The 18,373-nt window shown below is 39.2% G+C and overlaps 1 protein-coding gene across 1 annotated transcript; it reads right to left on the bottom strand.

The window, feature by feature from the left end:
• Nucleotides 1–2,557: 2,557 nt before the first annotated feature.
• tmem26a (transmembrane protein 26a) lies at nt 2,558–14,862 on the bottom strand. Its single transcript, XM_067454627.1, has 6 exons — nt 14,393–14,862; nt 13,454–13,550; nt 13,124–13,201; nt 9,463–9,671; nt 7,329–7,408; nt 2,558–4,528 (listed from the first exon to the last, which is right to left on the bottom strand). Exons 1-6 carry the CDS (start codon nt 14,581–14,583, stop codon nt 4,230–4,232), a joined length of 954 nt encoding a protein of 317 aa, XP_067310728.1. The 5' UTR covers nt 14,584–14,862; the 3' UTR covers nt 2,558–4,229.
• Between the last annotated feature and the right edge of the window lie 3,511 nt (nt 14,863–18,373).

The raw sequence follows: 18,373 nt of genomic DNA, 5'->3' as shown, positions 1-18,373 counted from the left end.
ATCCCATCATTGACTGTTTTCAATTACATTACACTTGATAACGCATTGTATTTATGGGTGTAACGGATTGTAGTTTCATGCGGACCAGACCCCATGTTTTGGCATGCATGTAATTTGCGGATTAGTTGCAAAAAAAAAAACTAGTTAAGTTTAACCCATGTGCATCAAAAAAAAGTTAGACATAGGTCCATAGAGGACAAAAATGTCCATGTCAAAAAACTCATAAAAAAATTATTATTGGGAGCATAGACTTAAATGGATACTTCACCGCTTTTTCATAATAAACTATGATATTCCCTTAACTTAAACAAGTTGATACATACCTCTCATCTGAGTGTGTGCACTATGTAGTATTTTTGCAGTAAAAATATCCAAAAACCACTAGGCCGGTGTTATATATTTTGTTCAGTTGAGTACTTACAATATCCCAAATGTTTCCAACTGTTTTATTTGTAAATTGTGAGAAAGTTGCTATTTTAACTAAGGACAGGGACTTTTCAGCATAGCGTTTGAGGAAGTCGCCTGTCAATTGCGTCATATATGCGCTACCCTCGGTTTTGGGTTTTATTTAGCAGGAGTGCTTTACTCTTAGCAGTGTGAACAAGTGAACGCACAGAGTAACGTCATAACATCATTTTCAACACACTTAAATGTATCTAATATGATAAGCAGAGCTGCTTTACCTCATAATCATAACCGAAAGAGCGGAACAGTGCAGGCGCCCGGCAAATGTCCCGTCCCATCATAATAAAAGTCCCGGTGTTTGCGAGGCGGGTATTTGTTTAACAATCGCTCCAGCAGCTGTGCTCAGCTCCACAACACTCGGTCCTGCTCTGCTTTACACTACAGTAACATTAATAACCGCATGTATGAACGTAATTTCTGCCCACGTCCTATTTTCCACCGCATGTGAGGTGGAGACCACATGTCCCAAGATGCTTCACTCAAACTTTGCATCAACAAACTACGCATTTGTTTTGAATAGGCGCTCTACAGTGGACGGAAAGTTGCATAGTGCACCTTTAAGCTCTCTGGCGCGCGGTGACGATCTGATAGCATTTAGCTTAGCCCACTAAGCCCTGTTTATTCATTACGGTACCAAACAGAGATCAACTTAGAAGCAACCAAACACTTCCACATTTTCCCTATTTAAATAAATTTACACGAATAGCTGAACGATCAAGTATGGTAACATAAAAAGGAGAACTATAATGTATGGTGGAATTGCACTTCTGAGAGCACTTCGACTCGGCGGAGTAAAAAGTCACGCCTGAAAAATCCTTCTCTTGTTTTTTGTCCATACAAGAGAAGACGATTTGTGTCTGCAGAGTTTTGGGTGTGGGTAATATCCAAACTTATGCATTTCAAATTCACCATAAATAAAAATGGCTATAAAGTCTGCTCTTATTGCTTAGTTGTTTTTCTAACTTCTCCATTGTAGTTTTGTGAGTCAGATCTTTTAAGAACGTAATGAGCTCAGTGTTTGATCGTCAGTAAGGAAGGAGCCAGTGTTCTGCAGTGCGGTGAAAGAGCACTGAAGAACAAACACTCGACCCATTCATTTTTCTTTCAGCATGAAAGCATACTATTCTTTTGCTTTTCAGGTTTTCCAGTAAATTTCCCATAGTGTTGGCCAGAAGAATATGGAGAGAAAAAGCATTTGATTATTCCCTTATGATATCTTTTGATTCTCCATGCCTGATCTGTAAACAGATGAATACCAGCAGCTTCACTACAGATCACTTCGCATCACGTTTCATGTATTATTAATGATGTTTTTTTCTGAAATAGATCGTTTTTTGTTTAAACAGTGTCTGAGTGATTAAGTGTGTTTAAGAGAAATCTTTCTTTACACTCGCTCCAAAGATATCACTCCAAATGTCATTGAACAGCGAGCTCTAAATGACTTTGTACATGAACCTATCCCCTTTTGAATAACTTCAGACAGCAAATAAAAAGCACTTTATAACCAATTTCTTTTTCAGCTCCTAATTGTACTATGTAAAATAATAAAGCCTATTATCAGTTCTCATGTCCTTCAGATATACTCTTTGAATCTGTATTTGTGTATTATCAGTATATTTGTAGTAATATAATCAGTCACATTGGCATTTTAGACTTCTCTGAGAGCTCTGCAATGAAGTGATTCACAAAGGGTGCTATAGAGAAAATACTCATGAATATTCATAAGGTTGAGAGCAGACAATAGTCCACTGTACTGTACAACCTTTTCAATTCATAACAAAACCCTTGTCCGTTTATATTTTATCAAATTATTGTCAGACACTTTTTGAATGAACATGCCAGTTTTAATGCAGAGTACTTGTGGAGACTTCAGAAAGGTTTAAGTTATTTGATTTCATCATTAGTGGTTATAATTCACTACATGACATTTTATTTTGGTTTAATTATCATTGATTTATCAGTAGAGATATTTTGCTTCTATTGGTTCGGATTATTGTTCATCTAAAGACATTTAAGAACATCAAAAGGCTACAAAATATAATTAAATATAATTTTATTTTATCTTTATCGACCAGTATTAAAATGTATAAACATCTTGCATGTTACATGTTTGGCATGCAGATACCTCTGAGAAACGGGCTGTTTAGTAAATGTGTCCACAGGTTAATATTTTGCCAATAACCCAAAAGAACTGAGTTGCTCTACTGATCAAAGGTCTGTGTAACTTAAATATAAATACATACATGTATAGTAGGTCAAACTGCCACGGTTGTCCATTTAAATCTAACTTTCTTTGCTGGTATCCTGTTTTATTCTTTTGTGGCTATTTCCTGTTTCCCCTACTGGATAAAAATAGAAAACTGTAGTCTCTCATGAAATGTTTAATGCCGTAATTAGTGTTTTCCTCCTTTGGGGTATGGACGTTTCAGGAACAGCCTGATGATGGGGACAAACATAAACAGACACAACCAGCCAACACGGTGTGTGTACTTTGAAGACAAGCAGGAAACTCAGGAGATACTGTGTGAGAAAGGCTTGATGGTATGTCTCATTCATTTTCCGCCACAAGATAAAATAGCCATGAAAACACAAAGGTCAGATACTCAGCATTAATCATCTCACGTACATAAACAGACCCCCAGCTGGAGACAAAATACACGAAAACATTTATTTGAATAAGTTCACAAGCAGATAGCCACATGCTGGTTGCTGCTGTGTTCATGTGCTTTGAATATCTGGTTAAATAGTGTACTTTGAAAGGCTGATCTAGGAACTGTTGTAAAGCAGTTACAGACTCTCTCCACTGAAAGGCCAACAATCTCTCAAAGAGTCTGGTATCAGTCATATCTGAATGCACACTGTATGAGTAATCATGCATGGGCAGACCCCTTTTAACACACATGTATGCAACAGATAAATGTGCATTCATAACACACACACACACACACAAGTTCTTAATGTTTTTGAGTCAGAGAATCTTATTACACAACACTGACAGGTATACAAACATTGTAAAATGCTAAGAAAGCTCAGTAAAAGTAATATTCTAAAACTTGGAACCAAAGAATGAGTGCCATAATCTAAACTTTACTATTGGTCCCAGTTTGGTTGTACACAACAAAATAAACCAAACGGTCATCCCTAAATGGGTATTTAAGCAGTATAAGCCAGGAGTTTTCTAACTTTTTAGATGCCATGGACCCCTACATATATTTGTCCTAGTGCAAGGGCCCCATCCTGAAAGTACAGTTTATAAAACTACTATTATAACCTGTAAATTGTTATTTAGAAGATATTTAGTTATTTTACATTGCTAAATAATACAGAATAGACCCCCAGGTGTAAACGGGGTGGTTTGATTGAACGGATCAAAATGGACAACACTAAATACAGGTGTAAACGGTCTAAAAAGTTTTAAACTTGTCCACTTCAAAAGGTAGTTGAAAACTACTGCCACAAAACAGACAAGTCTGTCTATGTCCCTCGGCCCTGCAAGTCACGCTTACTACAACAAGTTACGCCTCCCACAAAGACACAAGCGTGGATGTCATTGACTAAAACAGTCTTGTGCAGTTATTTATTTTATGTTTTATGAATAAAAATGTTTGTAAGGCTAGTTCAAATTTTATGAAGTATGAAATAACAATAAGTAAAACTAAATAAATTATACAATCAAGTTATCAATAATACTAAAATAACTATCATTTCCTATCACTGGATTGTGGTATTCTCCTAGTCTTTGGACCCTAGTTTGAAAACAGCCTTCAGACTGAGGGAGATGATAATGAGGCTGGTGGTGGTCTAAAGTCTTGACAGATGACAGTGAGCCTGTAGAGGTTGAGGACAACCACTAGGAAGTTCTTGATAGCAAAGAAAACCAACATCTGGTGGAACACATCGAAGTATATCATCACAATAAGACGCACCACAAGAAAGGGCCCATCCTGGATAAACAAACTCTCCACGATGTTCCAAATATCTGTACTGTGTCTTGAAAAGAGCACGTTGCAACAGCCTTCTCCACCCTTGGGCTCATCTGGGTTCTGTGGCCGAGATGTCACAACTGTAACATACATGAAAGAGAGAAATAAAATTTGTGGTTTTGAACTGCATTCATCAAAGAATCCTGAAGAAAAAGAAAACAAATGTATCAAAGTTTCCACAAAAATGTTTAGCAGCACAACTATTTTCAACATTGATAACCATGATTAAAGAGTTAGCTCACCCAAGAATGAATATCATAAGGGGGGGGGGGGGGGGGGGAAGAGAGAAACACTGAGGTTTCAGTCAGTCAATCTCATGTCAATCTTGAGTACCTATAGAGTAGTATTGCATCCTTCATATCTTTGAAAAGTCTTTCGTTTTATTATATTTATAAAAGAAAGATAGGCTGTATCGAGTGTTCCCGGAAAAAACAGATGGAGAAAAAACAGAGCAGATGGCGGCGTATCGTGTGGGCGGAGCTAAAGAATCATGAGCGCGCGCAGTGCATGAGAGCGTCTGAAAGCTGTGCCATCCTCAAGCATGGAAAAAAAACATTACCCTAAATAAACCATGGCTATCAATCAGATTCAACTACTAACACACATATGATCCAGAATCAGATCCGGAGGCTGAAATAAATTGAACAGGAGAAGCAGCAAAAGCAGGACGTCTGTCTCTGTGGTATGTACTGTATTTAGTGCCCTGTCAACATTTGTGTGTCTTTACTCGCAGTTTATGAGGACATGATTTGGTTTACGGACTATTGTATGCGACTAAACCTTAGCAGTAGCAAGCAAAATGGTTTTGCACTTCAGACTAGTGTATTGAAATACAATGAAGTAACCGTTAGCACATTTCAATGAAGAAGCACGCTTTGTGAGGTTTACCCCTTGGTTTATGTTTGGGTGGTGTTAAAAATAAACAAACTGACACCTTTATTGGTCAGCTAAACAAATGTATTTAAGAACAGCTGGCGTAGCAGTAGAGGAGGAGCGGGCCAGCAGGATGGTTGGAATGCGGCAGCAGGGAGCCTGGACAAGATGGTAGAATGCAGTGGACCGTAGAGTCACATGAGCGGATCTGTGGAAAGCAGAACTCCAGCGCCTATGGTTCCTGATCCAGGCTGTCTCGGATGAACTACCGAGCCCATCAAACCTATTCAGCTGGGGATTGGTGGAGTCACCAGCCTGCAGCCTCTGCCTAAAGAGGGGGACCCTGGAGCACATCCTCAGCTGCTGTCCGAAAGCACTGGGCGAGGGGGTGCTAGCGTTGGCGCCATGACCAAGTCCTAAAAGTCATAGCAAATACCATCAGCTGTGGAATTGGCCACTGTAAGCGTCTCCGCCCAGTGAAGAATACCATTAGCTGCCAGGGCCACCTCATCAGGCCTGCTAGCAAAAGCACAAGACTGGGAGTTGAAAGTTGACCTGGGGAAGTAACTGAAATTCCCAGAAGCTGTCGCCACCTCAACATTGCGGCCTGACATGATACTCATCTCAGAGACCTCTAAGCAAATCGTTCTCCTGGAACTTGCCGTACCCTGGGAGGACCGTATCGAGGAGGCCAATAAGAGGAAAAATATGCGGGCAAAATACGCTGAGCTAGTGGAGGAGTGCCGGTACTATGGGTGGCGAGCACGGTGTGAGCCCATGCTGGCCTGCTGGGCCTATAACATCCTGGGCATCATAGGGGCCAGTAAGCGAAGGGCCATTAAGGAGGTCACAGAGTCAGCAGAAGTTGCATCAAGGTGGCTGTGGATAAAGAGAGGAGAGCCATGGGTGGGGTAGGGCTACCTGGACACAAGCTTGGGCCTTATCAACCCCAGCTGGGTTGCCTGGGTGAGAGTGTATGATGCTTGAAAGACCCGAAACACTCTGTGCCCTCAGGTAACATCACTGATGATGTGTCCAGGTTGCATCGAGGTGATGTATGTTATAAGTAATCAAATAAATGCAGCCTTGGTGATCATGAGACTTTTTTTCTGATCCTACATTTTGAACAGTAGTGACAAACAAATGTTGAGATAATGCATTTGCTTGTGTAGCAGAGAATCTTGGTGGAAATGGTCTAACTCGCCAAGTTTAGACAAAGCTAATTGCTTGTTGGCTTAGCAGGAAATGATGTCATCATGCTTTGTATATAGTTCATGCTGTCACTATTTCAATAAAAGGTTACTTTGTAAAAAAGGTTTCCAATAAAAGGGTTTCAATACAGTTGCTGGATTTTACTAGAGTTTAAATGGCTGTCTCTTCAGTTTTGGCAGAGGGCCACTGTAACTGTCTTTATGACTGCAAAGCAAGTCAAAAAATATTCTTTTTTTAATGGGTGATTTTAATCCATGATGTGTTTGGAAAAGAAAGTGATGTGCCTTTCTTGGTGTTTATATAAAACAAAACAAAATATATTTGTTTTACAGAGCAGTGTGCAGAGGTTTGCAGCAGTTAACTGTCAGTTGCACTTATTCAAAATGGTTCAAAAGATCCAAGAAAATCCACCCCTTTCTTTTTTCTATGAGATTTGGTAATATACATGTACTGCTGCTGCCAAAACTCTCATTCCTCAAAGGACAAAAAACATGCATGGGGCATAACTAAACAAAAACACATGCTGTTGATCTAGAAATGACTGAAGCGCTGTTACACTACTTCCAAATCTCTAGTTTGTGTGAGATCCAAGGGTAAGAACAATACTTTTGATGGAGCAGGATGAAAGACTCACGATATCTGAGCTTCAAACTGAAATTCCGTAGGACAGCAGGGTTCTCCTCCAGCCACTTGAGGAATCCTGAACCATTTTATAGTTCATTTTCTGCTTTTCAAAGCAATGTCTGTGACTCTTGATAGTGAGATGTTAACACAGTTAAACACATTATCACAAACCTGCCAGGTGCAAAGGAAACTGTAACATACTCCACGTCCACACCGCCAAGATTATATACACCAGCTGATGGTTGTTCTCCCTATAACACAGTGAAGAATGTGTTATGCAGATGTGCACAAAATAACCTACTAGCATTTATATGCAAGTCTATCTCTTAACTTAAAAAAAATAAAAATCAGTAGGAAATTCTGACTGGCGTAACAGAGAGCAGCTACTCAGACCCCAATACTTATTTCTGTTTTCTACCAGTTGACGCAATACAATCAACTCTCGGCCTATTCTCAGGAAACGGGTGTGTGCGCATGACTACTGATATCCCTGACAGGAAAAACCAAAGACCATGAAAGTAGCCACATTATATGATTGATTCAAATGTATTTAGTGCGTAATGCAAAATAAAAGATAATACTTTTATAATAAAGTCTTTTTTTCACCATTCTTCATAAAACTATTGTGGATTAAATATAAATAGATACAAAAAATGTAATATAATTTAAAATGTCATGTAGTGTAATATTTGGTAGTAAATGTCAGTTACATTTTGAATGTAACAGGTTTTCATTGCACAAAACACAGCACAAAGCAACTTAAAGATGAGAACAATAGAAGCAGTTAAACCAACTAAAGGGCAACAATATGTACGAGCTGTGTGACCCAGTTAGTCTAGCACAGTAGCAAGTTGTTTGTCTATAGAAAAATATATAGAATTGGAAAAGAATAGAATAGAAAGTTAGAAAATGATTGGGTCAAGTGTTGACGAAAAATATGCATCTTTTGAGTGTTGGCACCACAAGGCCATTCAGAACAGTTCAATTATGTGAAATATGAGTTAAGTGATGTATGAGAATTATGATTTACTGTTTAATGTAAACATTAAACAGCAAACGGTTTCAAATGAAAAAATAAAAAAATTAATTCAGGCACAAATGGCACCTGAGAATGGTCTGGACAAAAAAAACAAAAAAAAACAACAACAACAAAAAAAAAAATCACTTAAAGGAATAGTTCACCCAAAAATGAAAATTTGATGTTTATCTGCTTACCCCCAGGGCATCCAAGGTGTATGTGTTTGTTTCTTCAGTAGAACACAAATGAAAATAAACACGTATTATGCATGTCAATGGAGTCTAATTAGAATTAGACCCCATTGACATGCATTATACGAGCAACAGTTGTTGTTAAATATCTTCATTTGTGTTCTACTGAACAAACAAACACACCTACATCTTGGATGCCCTGGGGGTAAGCAGATAAACATCAGTTTCGTTTTTGGGTGAACTATCCCTTTAACCAGTTATATGCCTTAAATGTAATTTATTCATGTGATGGCAAGTCTCTAGTCACATGATCCTCCAGAATATTCTAATATGCTGATTTAGTGCTCATAAACGTTTCTACTTATTATCAAATTAAGTGTTTAATAATTCTATGAAAACGGTGATGGGGTGATACAATGATTTTTGTGGAACTTTTTTTTCAGGATTCTTTGAAGAATAAGAATTTCAAAAGAACTGTTTGAAATAGAAATATTTGAACCATTATAAATGTCTTTACTGTAATTTTGATAAATTCAATGCATCCTTGCTGAATGAAAGTATTAATTTATTTTTCAACTACATTTGAATGGTAGTGCACATCAACTATAGTATGTGAACTGGCATTCAGTCAAGCTTCACGAGTTCCCACTTACATCAAATTAAATAGAGTAAAGATTATGCGTATTTGGCGTGCTGTCCAGGGGAGGGCTCCGGGCTCGGATTTTTGCCCGAACCCAGAGTATCCCCCCCCCCTGTGGTAAAGATACTCTATAACTAGACTGTAATGTTTTATGGATTGTGATAGCATCTAATGAGGGTTTATTAAATTGAAGTGAGGAGATGGGGTGGTGGAGGGATGCCAATATGAAAATGGTCAACGAGAGGAGGTAAATCTGTAGTATAAGTACACCTCCTATCGTTGATCAGATTGATTAGCTTACCATGCTCCACCTGTGTTTAATTAGGTTTAATTATCTGACGTGCTCCTCTTGTTAATTAGGTTTGATTAGCTGACGGCTCCGTTGTTTAATTATCTGTTAGTGCTCCTCCCGAAATTAGTTAATAAAACTTCACTTCGAGAACAGGAAATACCCACTTGACATCAGAGAGTGTTTCACTAGTGAATTCCAGAATGTCTGCCGCCGTGCCAACGAAGATGAGCAAAAGCTGAGACAGCTCGTCACGTGTTACCCCGCCCCCCAGTGGGAGGAGCCACTTTCCAAGGATGAGAAGAATAAGCAGAACTTGATGAAGACCAAGAATCCAGTCATTTGGACAGACGGAGGTGAGCATTTGCTCCAGGTGCTGAAAGACACAACACAATATTTATTAAACTGTGTTTAATTAATTACCTAGTTTTATCCCTAGTTTCATAGGCTGCCTCCAAAAACCTAGGCAGCTGACTCGTTGCCTCGCTGCCTTGTGAGACAATGGCCTGTAAGGCAGCATTTTGTGCACAAAGGCACCTCATGGAACTAATTTCGGACAGACTTCTAAGGCAGTTTAATGATCTACAGTAGCCTAGAAATCTAGACGCACCCTAGCAGGAGCAAACGAGTGTCGTCTAGCAACTCTCAATACTGTTCTGAGCTGTAAAACCAAACTCTGGTCAGGCCAATCAAATCGTGTAAACACAGAGGCTGTCGAACAACGGTCTTTCGAATCAGCTTTGACCACGACTCTGGAAGACTTGGAGTTAAGCTTTACTTTGAGAAAAGAACAAAGAACGGCACTGAAGTCATTCTTAAAAAGGGAAGATGTGTTCGGAGTTTTGCCGACCGGATACAGCGAATGTTTAATCTATTTACTAGCTGTGCTTCACATTGCTCTGGTTGGTTGTAGCGCTCTCCTGTTGCGTGCAGAGGGAGTTTGAAAGACAACCGTTTATTGAGCCCTGTCAATGGTGAGTTTCCAGACCAAACATCTTGATGTGGGTCTGGCTTGTCAAGCTAGATCTACAGCAAAATAGAGAGAGCTTTGGTGAGAACTAAACAAATGTTTAATTACTACATAAAACCTGTCTCACTAGAAATGACATCAGAAGTGGAAAATGTTGGTTAAAAAAAACCATACATTTACACACAAACTGACCCTTAAATGCAACTTTTGGACCCCATCTTTTTTCCCCAGGCCAACTGTCACAGAATGGAAAGCACAGGATTGTGGGATACCAAAGGCTGGTATCAAAACTCAAACAGATGAAGGTATCTCAGGAGACAGGAAGTGAAGCTAACAATAGATTTGGATGTGCCTTCCTGCCTTCCTGCCTTGAAATGTGTCCTCCGAAGGCAGCATTTTCCAAGTTTTGGACGCAGCCATAGTGTTTATTAATGTAGCCCTCATTTTCAGTTAGTCTTTGTCTGATCTGGCCTAATACAGTATATGTGGTTGTTCTGTTCACTTTTTAATATATTGCAGTTCTAAATATTGCTATTTTGAGTTTATTAAAGAAAACTGCTTGCAAATAGATCCTGCCTATTTTCCTTTTATATTGCAACCCTTGCTGACAATTAGAGAGAGAGAGAGAGAGAGAAAGAGAGAAAGAGAGAAAGAGAGAGAGAGAGAGAGAGAGAGAGAGAGAGAGAGAGAGAGAGAGAGAGAGAGAGAGAGATTTATTAATTGCTTAACACATCAAACCACTGAACATATCAATCGCTTCTGTTCCAAGAAACATGAATCGAAATTCACAAGGGTATGAATCATATTTGTAAAAACAAGGGTTTAGTACTTTGGCACTTGCTTTCAGACCACAAGTTACTTTGAATAAAAGCACCAGCTAAATGGATCATTTGTATTTTGTATAAGATCACATTTCCAAGTGAAAAAGAAGGAAACCAAAAAGAGAAAATTTCCCTGGTCTCTGGACCTGCAGAGAGCGGATTAGGTCCAATAATAATATCTCATCATAGGAATAGAGACAGAATAAATAACCAGTATAATAAATGCATTTAAGACATCCTCCATGAAACAATGGCACGTTTAAAGAAGAACTTCCACCAAAACCAGAGCAGAAAGTGATGGAATACAGTGCATCCAGAAAGTGTTCAAATCGCTTCACTTTTTCCACATTTTGTTATGTTACAGCTCTATTCCAAAATGCATTAAAATTCTTATTTTTTCTTATCTCAATTCTACAGACAATACCTATTTACCAATGTATTCAAAATGAACAAAATCACATGTACATGTAGAAGTATTCACAGCCTTTGCCATGACACACAAAATTGAGGCCAGGTGCATCCTGTTTCCACTGATCATCCTTGAGATATTTCTACAATTTGATTGGAGTCCGCATGTGGTAAAATCGGTTGAATGATCATGATTTGGAAAGGCACACTGTCAATACAAGGTCCCACCGTTAACTGTGCATGTCGGAGCACAAACCAAGCCAAGAAGTCCAAGGAATTGTCTGTAGACCACAGAGATAGGATTGTATCGAGGCACAGATCTGGGGAAGGGTACAGACACATTTATGCAGTATTTAAGGTCCCAGTGAGCACAGTGGCCTCCTTCATCTGTAAATGGAAGAAATTTGGAACCACTGGGACTCTTCCTGAAGCTGGCTGCCCGACCAAACTAAACGATCGGTGGAAAATGGCCTTAGTTAGGGAGGTGACCAAGAACCTGATTGTCACTCTAACAGAGCTCCAGCGTTTCTCTGTGGAGAAAGGAGAACATTCCATCCAGAAGAACAACTATCTCTGCAGCACTCCACCAATCAGGCCTGTATGGTGGAGTGGCCAGTTGGAAGCCACTCCTCAGTAAAGCATGGTGGTGGCAGAATCATGCTCTGGGGATGTTTTTCAGTGGCAGGAACTGGAAGACTAGTCAGGATCGAGGGAAAGATGAATGCAGCAATTTACAGAGACATCCTGGATGAAAACCTGCTCCAGAGAGGTCTGGACGTCAGACTGGGGTAAAGGTTCTTATTCCAACAGAAAATAACTCTAAGCACACAGCCAAGATAACAAAAGAGTGGGTATGGGACAACTCTGTGAATGTCCTTGAGTGTCCCAGTAAGAGCCCAGACTTGAACACAATTGAACATCTAAAAAAAACAGCTGTGCACCAACGCTCTCCATCCAACCTGATGGAGCTTGAGAAATCCTGCAAAGAAAAATGGTGTGCCAAGCTTGTAGCATCATACTCAAAAAGACTTGAGGCTGTAATTGGTGCCAAAGGTGCTTTAACAAAGTATTGAGCAAAGGCTGTGAATACCTATGTACATGTGTTTTTTTGGGGGGGGGTTTTGGTTGTTTTTTTGTTTTTTTATAAATTTGCTAAGATTTCAAACAAACTTCTTCCACATTGTCATTATGGTGTATTGTTTGTATAATTAAGGAAAAAATTATGAATTTGATCCATTTCGGAATTAAGCTGTAACATAAAATGTGGAAAAAGTGAAGCGCTGTGAATACTTTCCAGACGCACTGTACGGCTGGGGTGTACAAAAATGTGCGATATATCATGATTTCTTCTATTTAAATCTGAAGTAATTTTATATTCTAATTATACAGAAAGATAGAGGAGGTGAAAGGCAGGACAAAGGGCTCCATTTCCCATTCTGTATTCTAAGGAAATTGGTGTGTGTTGTGGGCCACAGGAAATTAATTACATCACAAATTGGAAGTAGGCCTACATGTGATTTACAAATATAAAAAGCAGATACAATCCGTGTTAGTGACTTTTGTACAGTAACACAATAATCCATGAATTAAAACCCTAAAATAAACAAACATAATAAGTGTCAAGATTACCTTTAGTGTTTCATTAACCTTAGTGCCATTTGAAGGTAATATGCTCTTGACATTCTCCCAAGAGTCCAGTTTCCTACACTGCCAGACAAAAAAATGACAGAGTTTAATGTGAGGAAAAAGAAACTCTGAATATCATCTTATATGCATAATAAGGCTACATTGCCTTCACATACAAAAAAAAAAACACCATATGCATAGGGATAATCCTAATGTTTAGATCAATATGAGAATGAATAAAAAATGACAGAATTTAATTTTTTTTGGATGAATTGTCGCACATACACAAAACTCCCCCCAGAAAAATTCCACTGAAAGAACATAGAATAATACCTGAGGGTCACTGGCTTTGTTTCTCTGATGATGTAACTCTAGAATCCATATGGACGGAATAATGCTGATGAGGAACAATAGAATAGCTGGAGAAAACCTGAAAGATGGCAGAAGATGGTTGCATAATCTTTACAGAATCTACGCAAATAAACTTAACTGAACACTGAACATTAACTAGGAAAATGTTCTACTTTTAAGAGAACCAAGGTTAAAGGGATAGTTCACCCAAAAATGAAAATTCTGTCATTAATTACTCCTGTCTTTCCGAACCCATAAGATTTTTGTTTCTCTTCAGAACACAAAATTAAGATCTTTTTGATGAAACCTGGGAGATTTTAGTCCCTCCATTGAAAGATTCTGTTTATGTTTGCTGGTAAATGTTTGTGGGAATAAATGCCTAAAGTCAATCAGTTCATCGTATAAAGTGACGTGTTCCTCCAGAAAATTTGGACTAAACCACTCAATTCATATATGGATCAGTTTTACAATCTATTCATGAACTTATCTGGTAGTTCAGCTCTTTTTTGATATATGGCATGCTCAGATATTAATTGAACTAAATATTCTATGGGCTATTACATTTTTGTGAAAAGTTAAAGTAGCTGGAGAAGACCACTCAAATAGTAAACTAGTATCTTTCACACACACACCCTTTACTCTGTCAGCAGTAACAATAGGTCTAGCAGGATGTTGGTGAGGGGGAGGGAGGGAACGAGGAATGTCGATAACTTTTTAGGAAAACTGAATTAAAAATGTAACTGCAAACTGAGATTAGTGATTAAAAATAACTAAACTAAAGCTCTAAATATAGGCTACTAAATGTGTAATTTGCACCAAGAAGAGTGTGAATCCATCCATCAGAAATTTAAATGAAAAGTTCAGTGTGTCTGTCTGTAGGTAAATTGCGCATAATAATCAGTTTGAAAGTATGTCACTCACCATTTGTAGTCTTTCCCTTTTCTTCGTTTTAAAGTGATGATCATCTCCACGACCAGTGGAAGGTAAAGGATAGTCAGTAACCAGTACATGTTGTCATTTTTTACAGTTTTTACTCTCCAGACGCCGATGAGAGAGACCAGGATGAATAAAGACCTGGTTATGATCGCGCATACGAATTTAACTAAAATCATCGTAAAGACAAAAGCAAACGTGTCCCGGGTTTGTGCGGTGTAAGTATGCTTGTAGTGTCCCGTTGAGTCCCCAGTTTGTGTTGAATCCTCCCACGCAGCGTCAGTGTGTGAAATCACTTAGCTACAGAGATGCATTTTTGTCCAGACGACACTGCTGGAGGAACCCCGAACGATTTTGTATACATTAGAAGAACGTGCCATTTAAAATTATGCTTATCTGGACGCTGTTGTTGTTGTTTTGTTTTGTTTTACAGTTTAGCAACGTTTTTTTATAAGCTTTTCCTCCTCTTCAAGTTGTGCTCACTGCAGAGCCAAATGACGTCCAGCTCCCCCTTTCTGGACGTAATGGGTGGAGCTGGACTTGGTACTTTTTGGAGTTAGCGTAGACCAGTTCGGACTATAGGGTAGGTTTAGGGAATGGTTGGACCATCTAGCTTTACCCCATTACGTCCAGCAAGGGAGAGCTGGATTTCAAGCTACTCAGTTTGCAGTGAGCAAAGCAAACGTGTGAAACATTTTGTGACCGTTAGAGGGCAGCATTGACTGGTAATTATTTCTATGGGCCAATAAAGTGCACAGATTTGTATTTTTGTTCTTCTTAAATTATGGTAAAATAAGATTATTGAGCTATATTTAGCAGTATGAGTTAGTATCTCAGTTCTACCCTGTTTAGTACTGTTAATCAAATTACCTTCCCTCCTCCTGCTGGATATGGACATAGTGTCCACTTAAAGTGTACGATTCATTGTATCCAAAACTAGTACTGCAATCACTTTCAAATTACTGTAGAGGTTTATCCCTTCTCCCCCTGACTCGAGGTTGCCAGATATTCTGCAGGATTCAGCAGGAACGTTTGTAGCTGCAGCTGTGGTAACTAGAGCAGAGCTGGCCACCCGGATGCAGAAACACTACTGACTTCGTGATTGGTAGATAGGTGGAGGGTGGAGCTTCAGCCAAACCACAACATGTCAACGACAACATCAGTTGAGGGCTCAACAACAACTTTTAAATGCCAATATCCTGGCAGTACTACTGTTGTCAGTGATAGTAGGCCTATTTTAAATTAAGGCGGGGGGGGGGGGGGGGGGGTTGTTTCATGCATACTGAGCTTTTTACACTGTTAAAGACTTGGATTCCCATCCTAAACATAGACAAAGTTTCAAAAACGAATGTTGGACGTCTGATGTAGTATTTCTGTGTCAAAAATACTCCTTCCGGTTTCTCACAAGTTTCGGAGAGTTTTTTTTTTATCCGAGTATGGCTCGGCTTGACGTTAATAGAGCGGAAGGTCCATGTATGGGCTGTACGGGCTCTTCTCCCGGTAGGGTGCACGCGCGCGTGACTAGAACGACAGGAAATTCACGCCCATAAACACTCCACGCCGCGCTCCACTTTATTCCTATGGGTGACATCAAGCGACTTCAGCACAGCATTCCGGGAAGGCAGCGCTGCATTTGAACTGATTTGAATGCAGAAATGACGGGAAGCTTCACAACATTGCTTCAGTTGCGTCGCAAAGTGGATATCTACAGTCACTGCTGTCCCGACTTCACCAAATCATACCAAAGAAGTGTGTTTTTGATGGAGCGGTCCCAGCGATAAAGGTTCGGTCCTGCTTTGGAAGCAGCCGGTGAGTAAAACTGCTTCAAATGTCTGTGCTGTTGGCTATCGTCGCGTGAGTAAACATCAGTAAACGACACGATCGCGTGCTTTCGTCATTCAAATGCGCTAACGTTACTCCATTGTTGTTCTATGTATAACGTTACACTAGTCTGACGTGCAAAACCGCTTTGCTTGCTACTGCTAAGGTTTAGTCGCATACAATAGTCCATAAACCGAATCATGTCCTCATAAACTGCGAGTAAAGACACACAAATGTTGACAGGTCACTAAATACAGTACATACCACAGAGATGGACGTCCTGCTGCTGCTGTTTCTCCTGTTCAATTTATTTCAGCCTCCGAATGATTTTGGATCATATCTATTAGCTGAGATAGCCATGGGTTTCTTCACACTTGAGGACGTCACTGCTTTGCGCGCTTGTCATTCTTTAGCTCCGCCCACACGATACGCCTCCAGGCGCTCGTTTTCCGGAAAGACTGGTACAGCCCATATTTCTTTTATAAATATAATAAAACTAAAGACTTTTCAGAGATATGAAGGATGCAATACTACTCTATAGGTACTCAAGATTGACTGAAACTGAGTGTTTCACCCCCCCTTTAAGATGATTTCTTAATGTCTAGTGACATATCAGGGCCATTTTATGTTTCATTGAAATACATTTCTTACATACAGTTCCTTTAACCCATACAATTCTAAGAAAGCAGTTCTGAACCGTGCGTTGCCATCGTGACAGCGCGTCCCGGATAACTGATAATGGACAAAGAGGCGGGACGTGGCTGGAGCTGAGGTGACATGATGACTAACGCCGGTTTCACACTGCACGCGCAAGCAGTGCGTTAGGGCAGGAGCAGTGCTTATGGAGAGAAAATGTGACCGTTTTCCCCTCTGTCCCAAAAACACATGCATATAGAATGCATGCTATATAGGTAGTTTACATGATAAAAGTAACCTTTTAGTTAAGATATGCCTCTGGGTTTAAACATACAGCCCATTGAAGTTTGGGCAGAAGCTTTTGGCAGTGATGTTTTCATGCATTTCATAAAAAAAAATTCACAGTACAGGATGTCATGTGGTGATAATGAAACTCACGGAACACTTCACTTAACGATTTTATGGTGAATTTTTTTTTTCCATGTTAACCAGGTCAACTTTATCAAGAACTACACACTGTGGCTTTAATTCAACGTGAGCAGCGCCAAAATAGACTCGACGCTGAAACGATCGCTCTGCTCCTGCAACTATCTTTAAACAATGGCCTTTTTCTTGCCATTCTTCCATAAAGGCCAGATTTGTGCACTGTAAAAAATTATTTAGAAAAAAAGTTACCTGGTTGCCTTAAAATTTTGAGTTCATTGAAATTAAAATTTTGAGTTAATACAATGAACATTTTTTGAGATTCGACAACCTTTAAATCTCAAATTCGAATCTCAAAATTTCATTGTACTGACTCAATTTTAATATCAATGAACTCAATTTTAAGGCAACCAGGTAACTTTTTCTAAATAATTTTTTACAGTGTGTGGACAGATTCTCCCACCTGAGCTGTGGATCTCTGCAGCTCCTCCAGAGTGCTTCTCTGATTAATAATCTCCTTGCCCGGCCTGTCAGTTTAGTTGGACGGCCATGTCTTGGTAGGTTTGCAGTTGTGCCATACTCTTTCCATTTTCGGATGATGGATTGTACAGTGCTCCGTGAGATGTTTAAGGCTTGGGATATTGATTTCTAACCTAACCCTGCTTTAAACTTCTACACAACTTTATCACTGACCTGTCTGGTGTGTTCTTTGGTCTTCATGGTGCTGTTTTTTCACTAATGTTCTCTGACAAATCTCTGAGGGCTTCACAGAACAGCTGTATTTATACTGAGATTAAATTACACACAGGTAGACTTTATTTAATAATTAGGTGACATCTGAAGGCAATTAAGTTCCACTGGATTTTAGTTAGAGGTATCAGAGTAAAGAGGGCTGAATATAAATGCACCCCACACTTTTAAGATATTTATTTGTAAAAAAATGTTTGGACAGCATTTATAATTTTCTTTCCACTTCACAATTATGTGCCACTTTGTGTTGGTCTATCACATAAAATCCCAATAAAATATTTTTTTGTTTGTGGTTGTAATGTCAAAATGTGGAAAAGTTTATTGAGTATAAATACTTTT

The sequence above is a fragment of the Pseudorasbora parva genome, chromosome 10 (assembly GCF_024679245.1).
Source record: "Pseudorasbora parva isolate DD20220531a chromosome 10, ASM2467924v1, whole genome shotgun sequence".
Lineage (NCBI taxonomy): Eukaryota > Metazoa > Chordata > Actinopteri > Cypriniformes > Gobionidae > Pseudorasbora > Pseudorasbora parva.
This window is presented reverse-complemented; position numbering and strand designations above follow the sequence as displayed.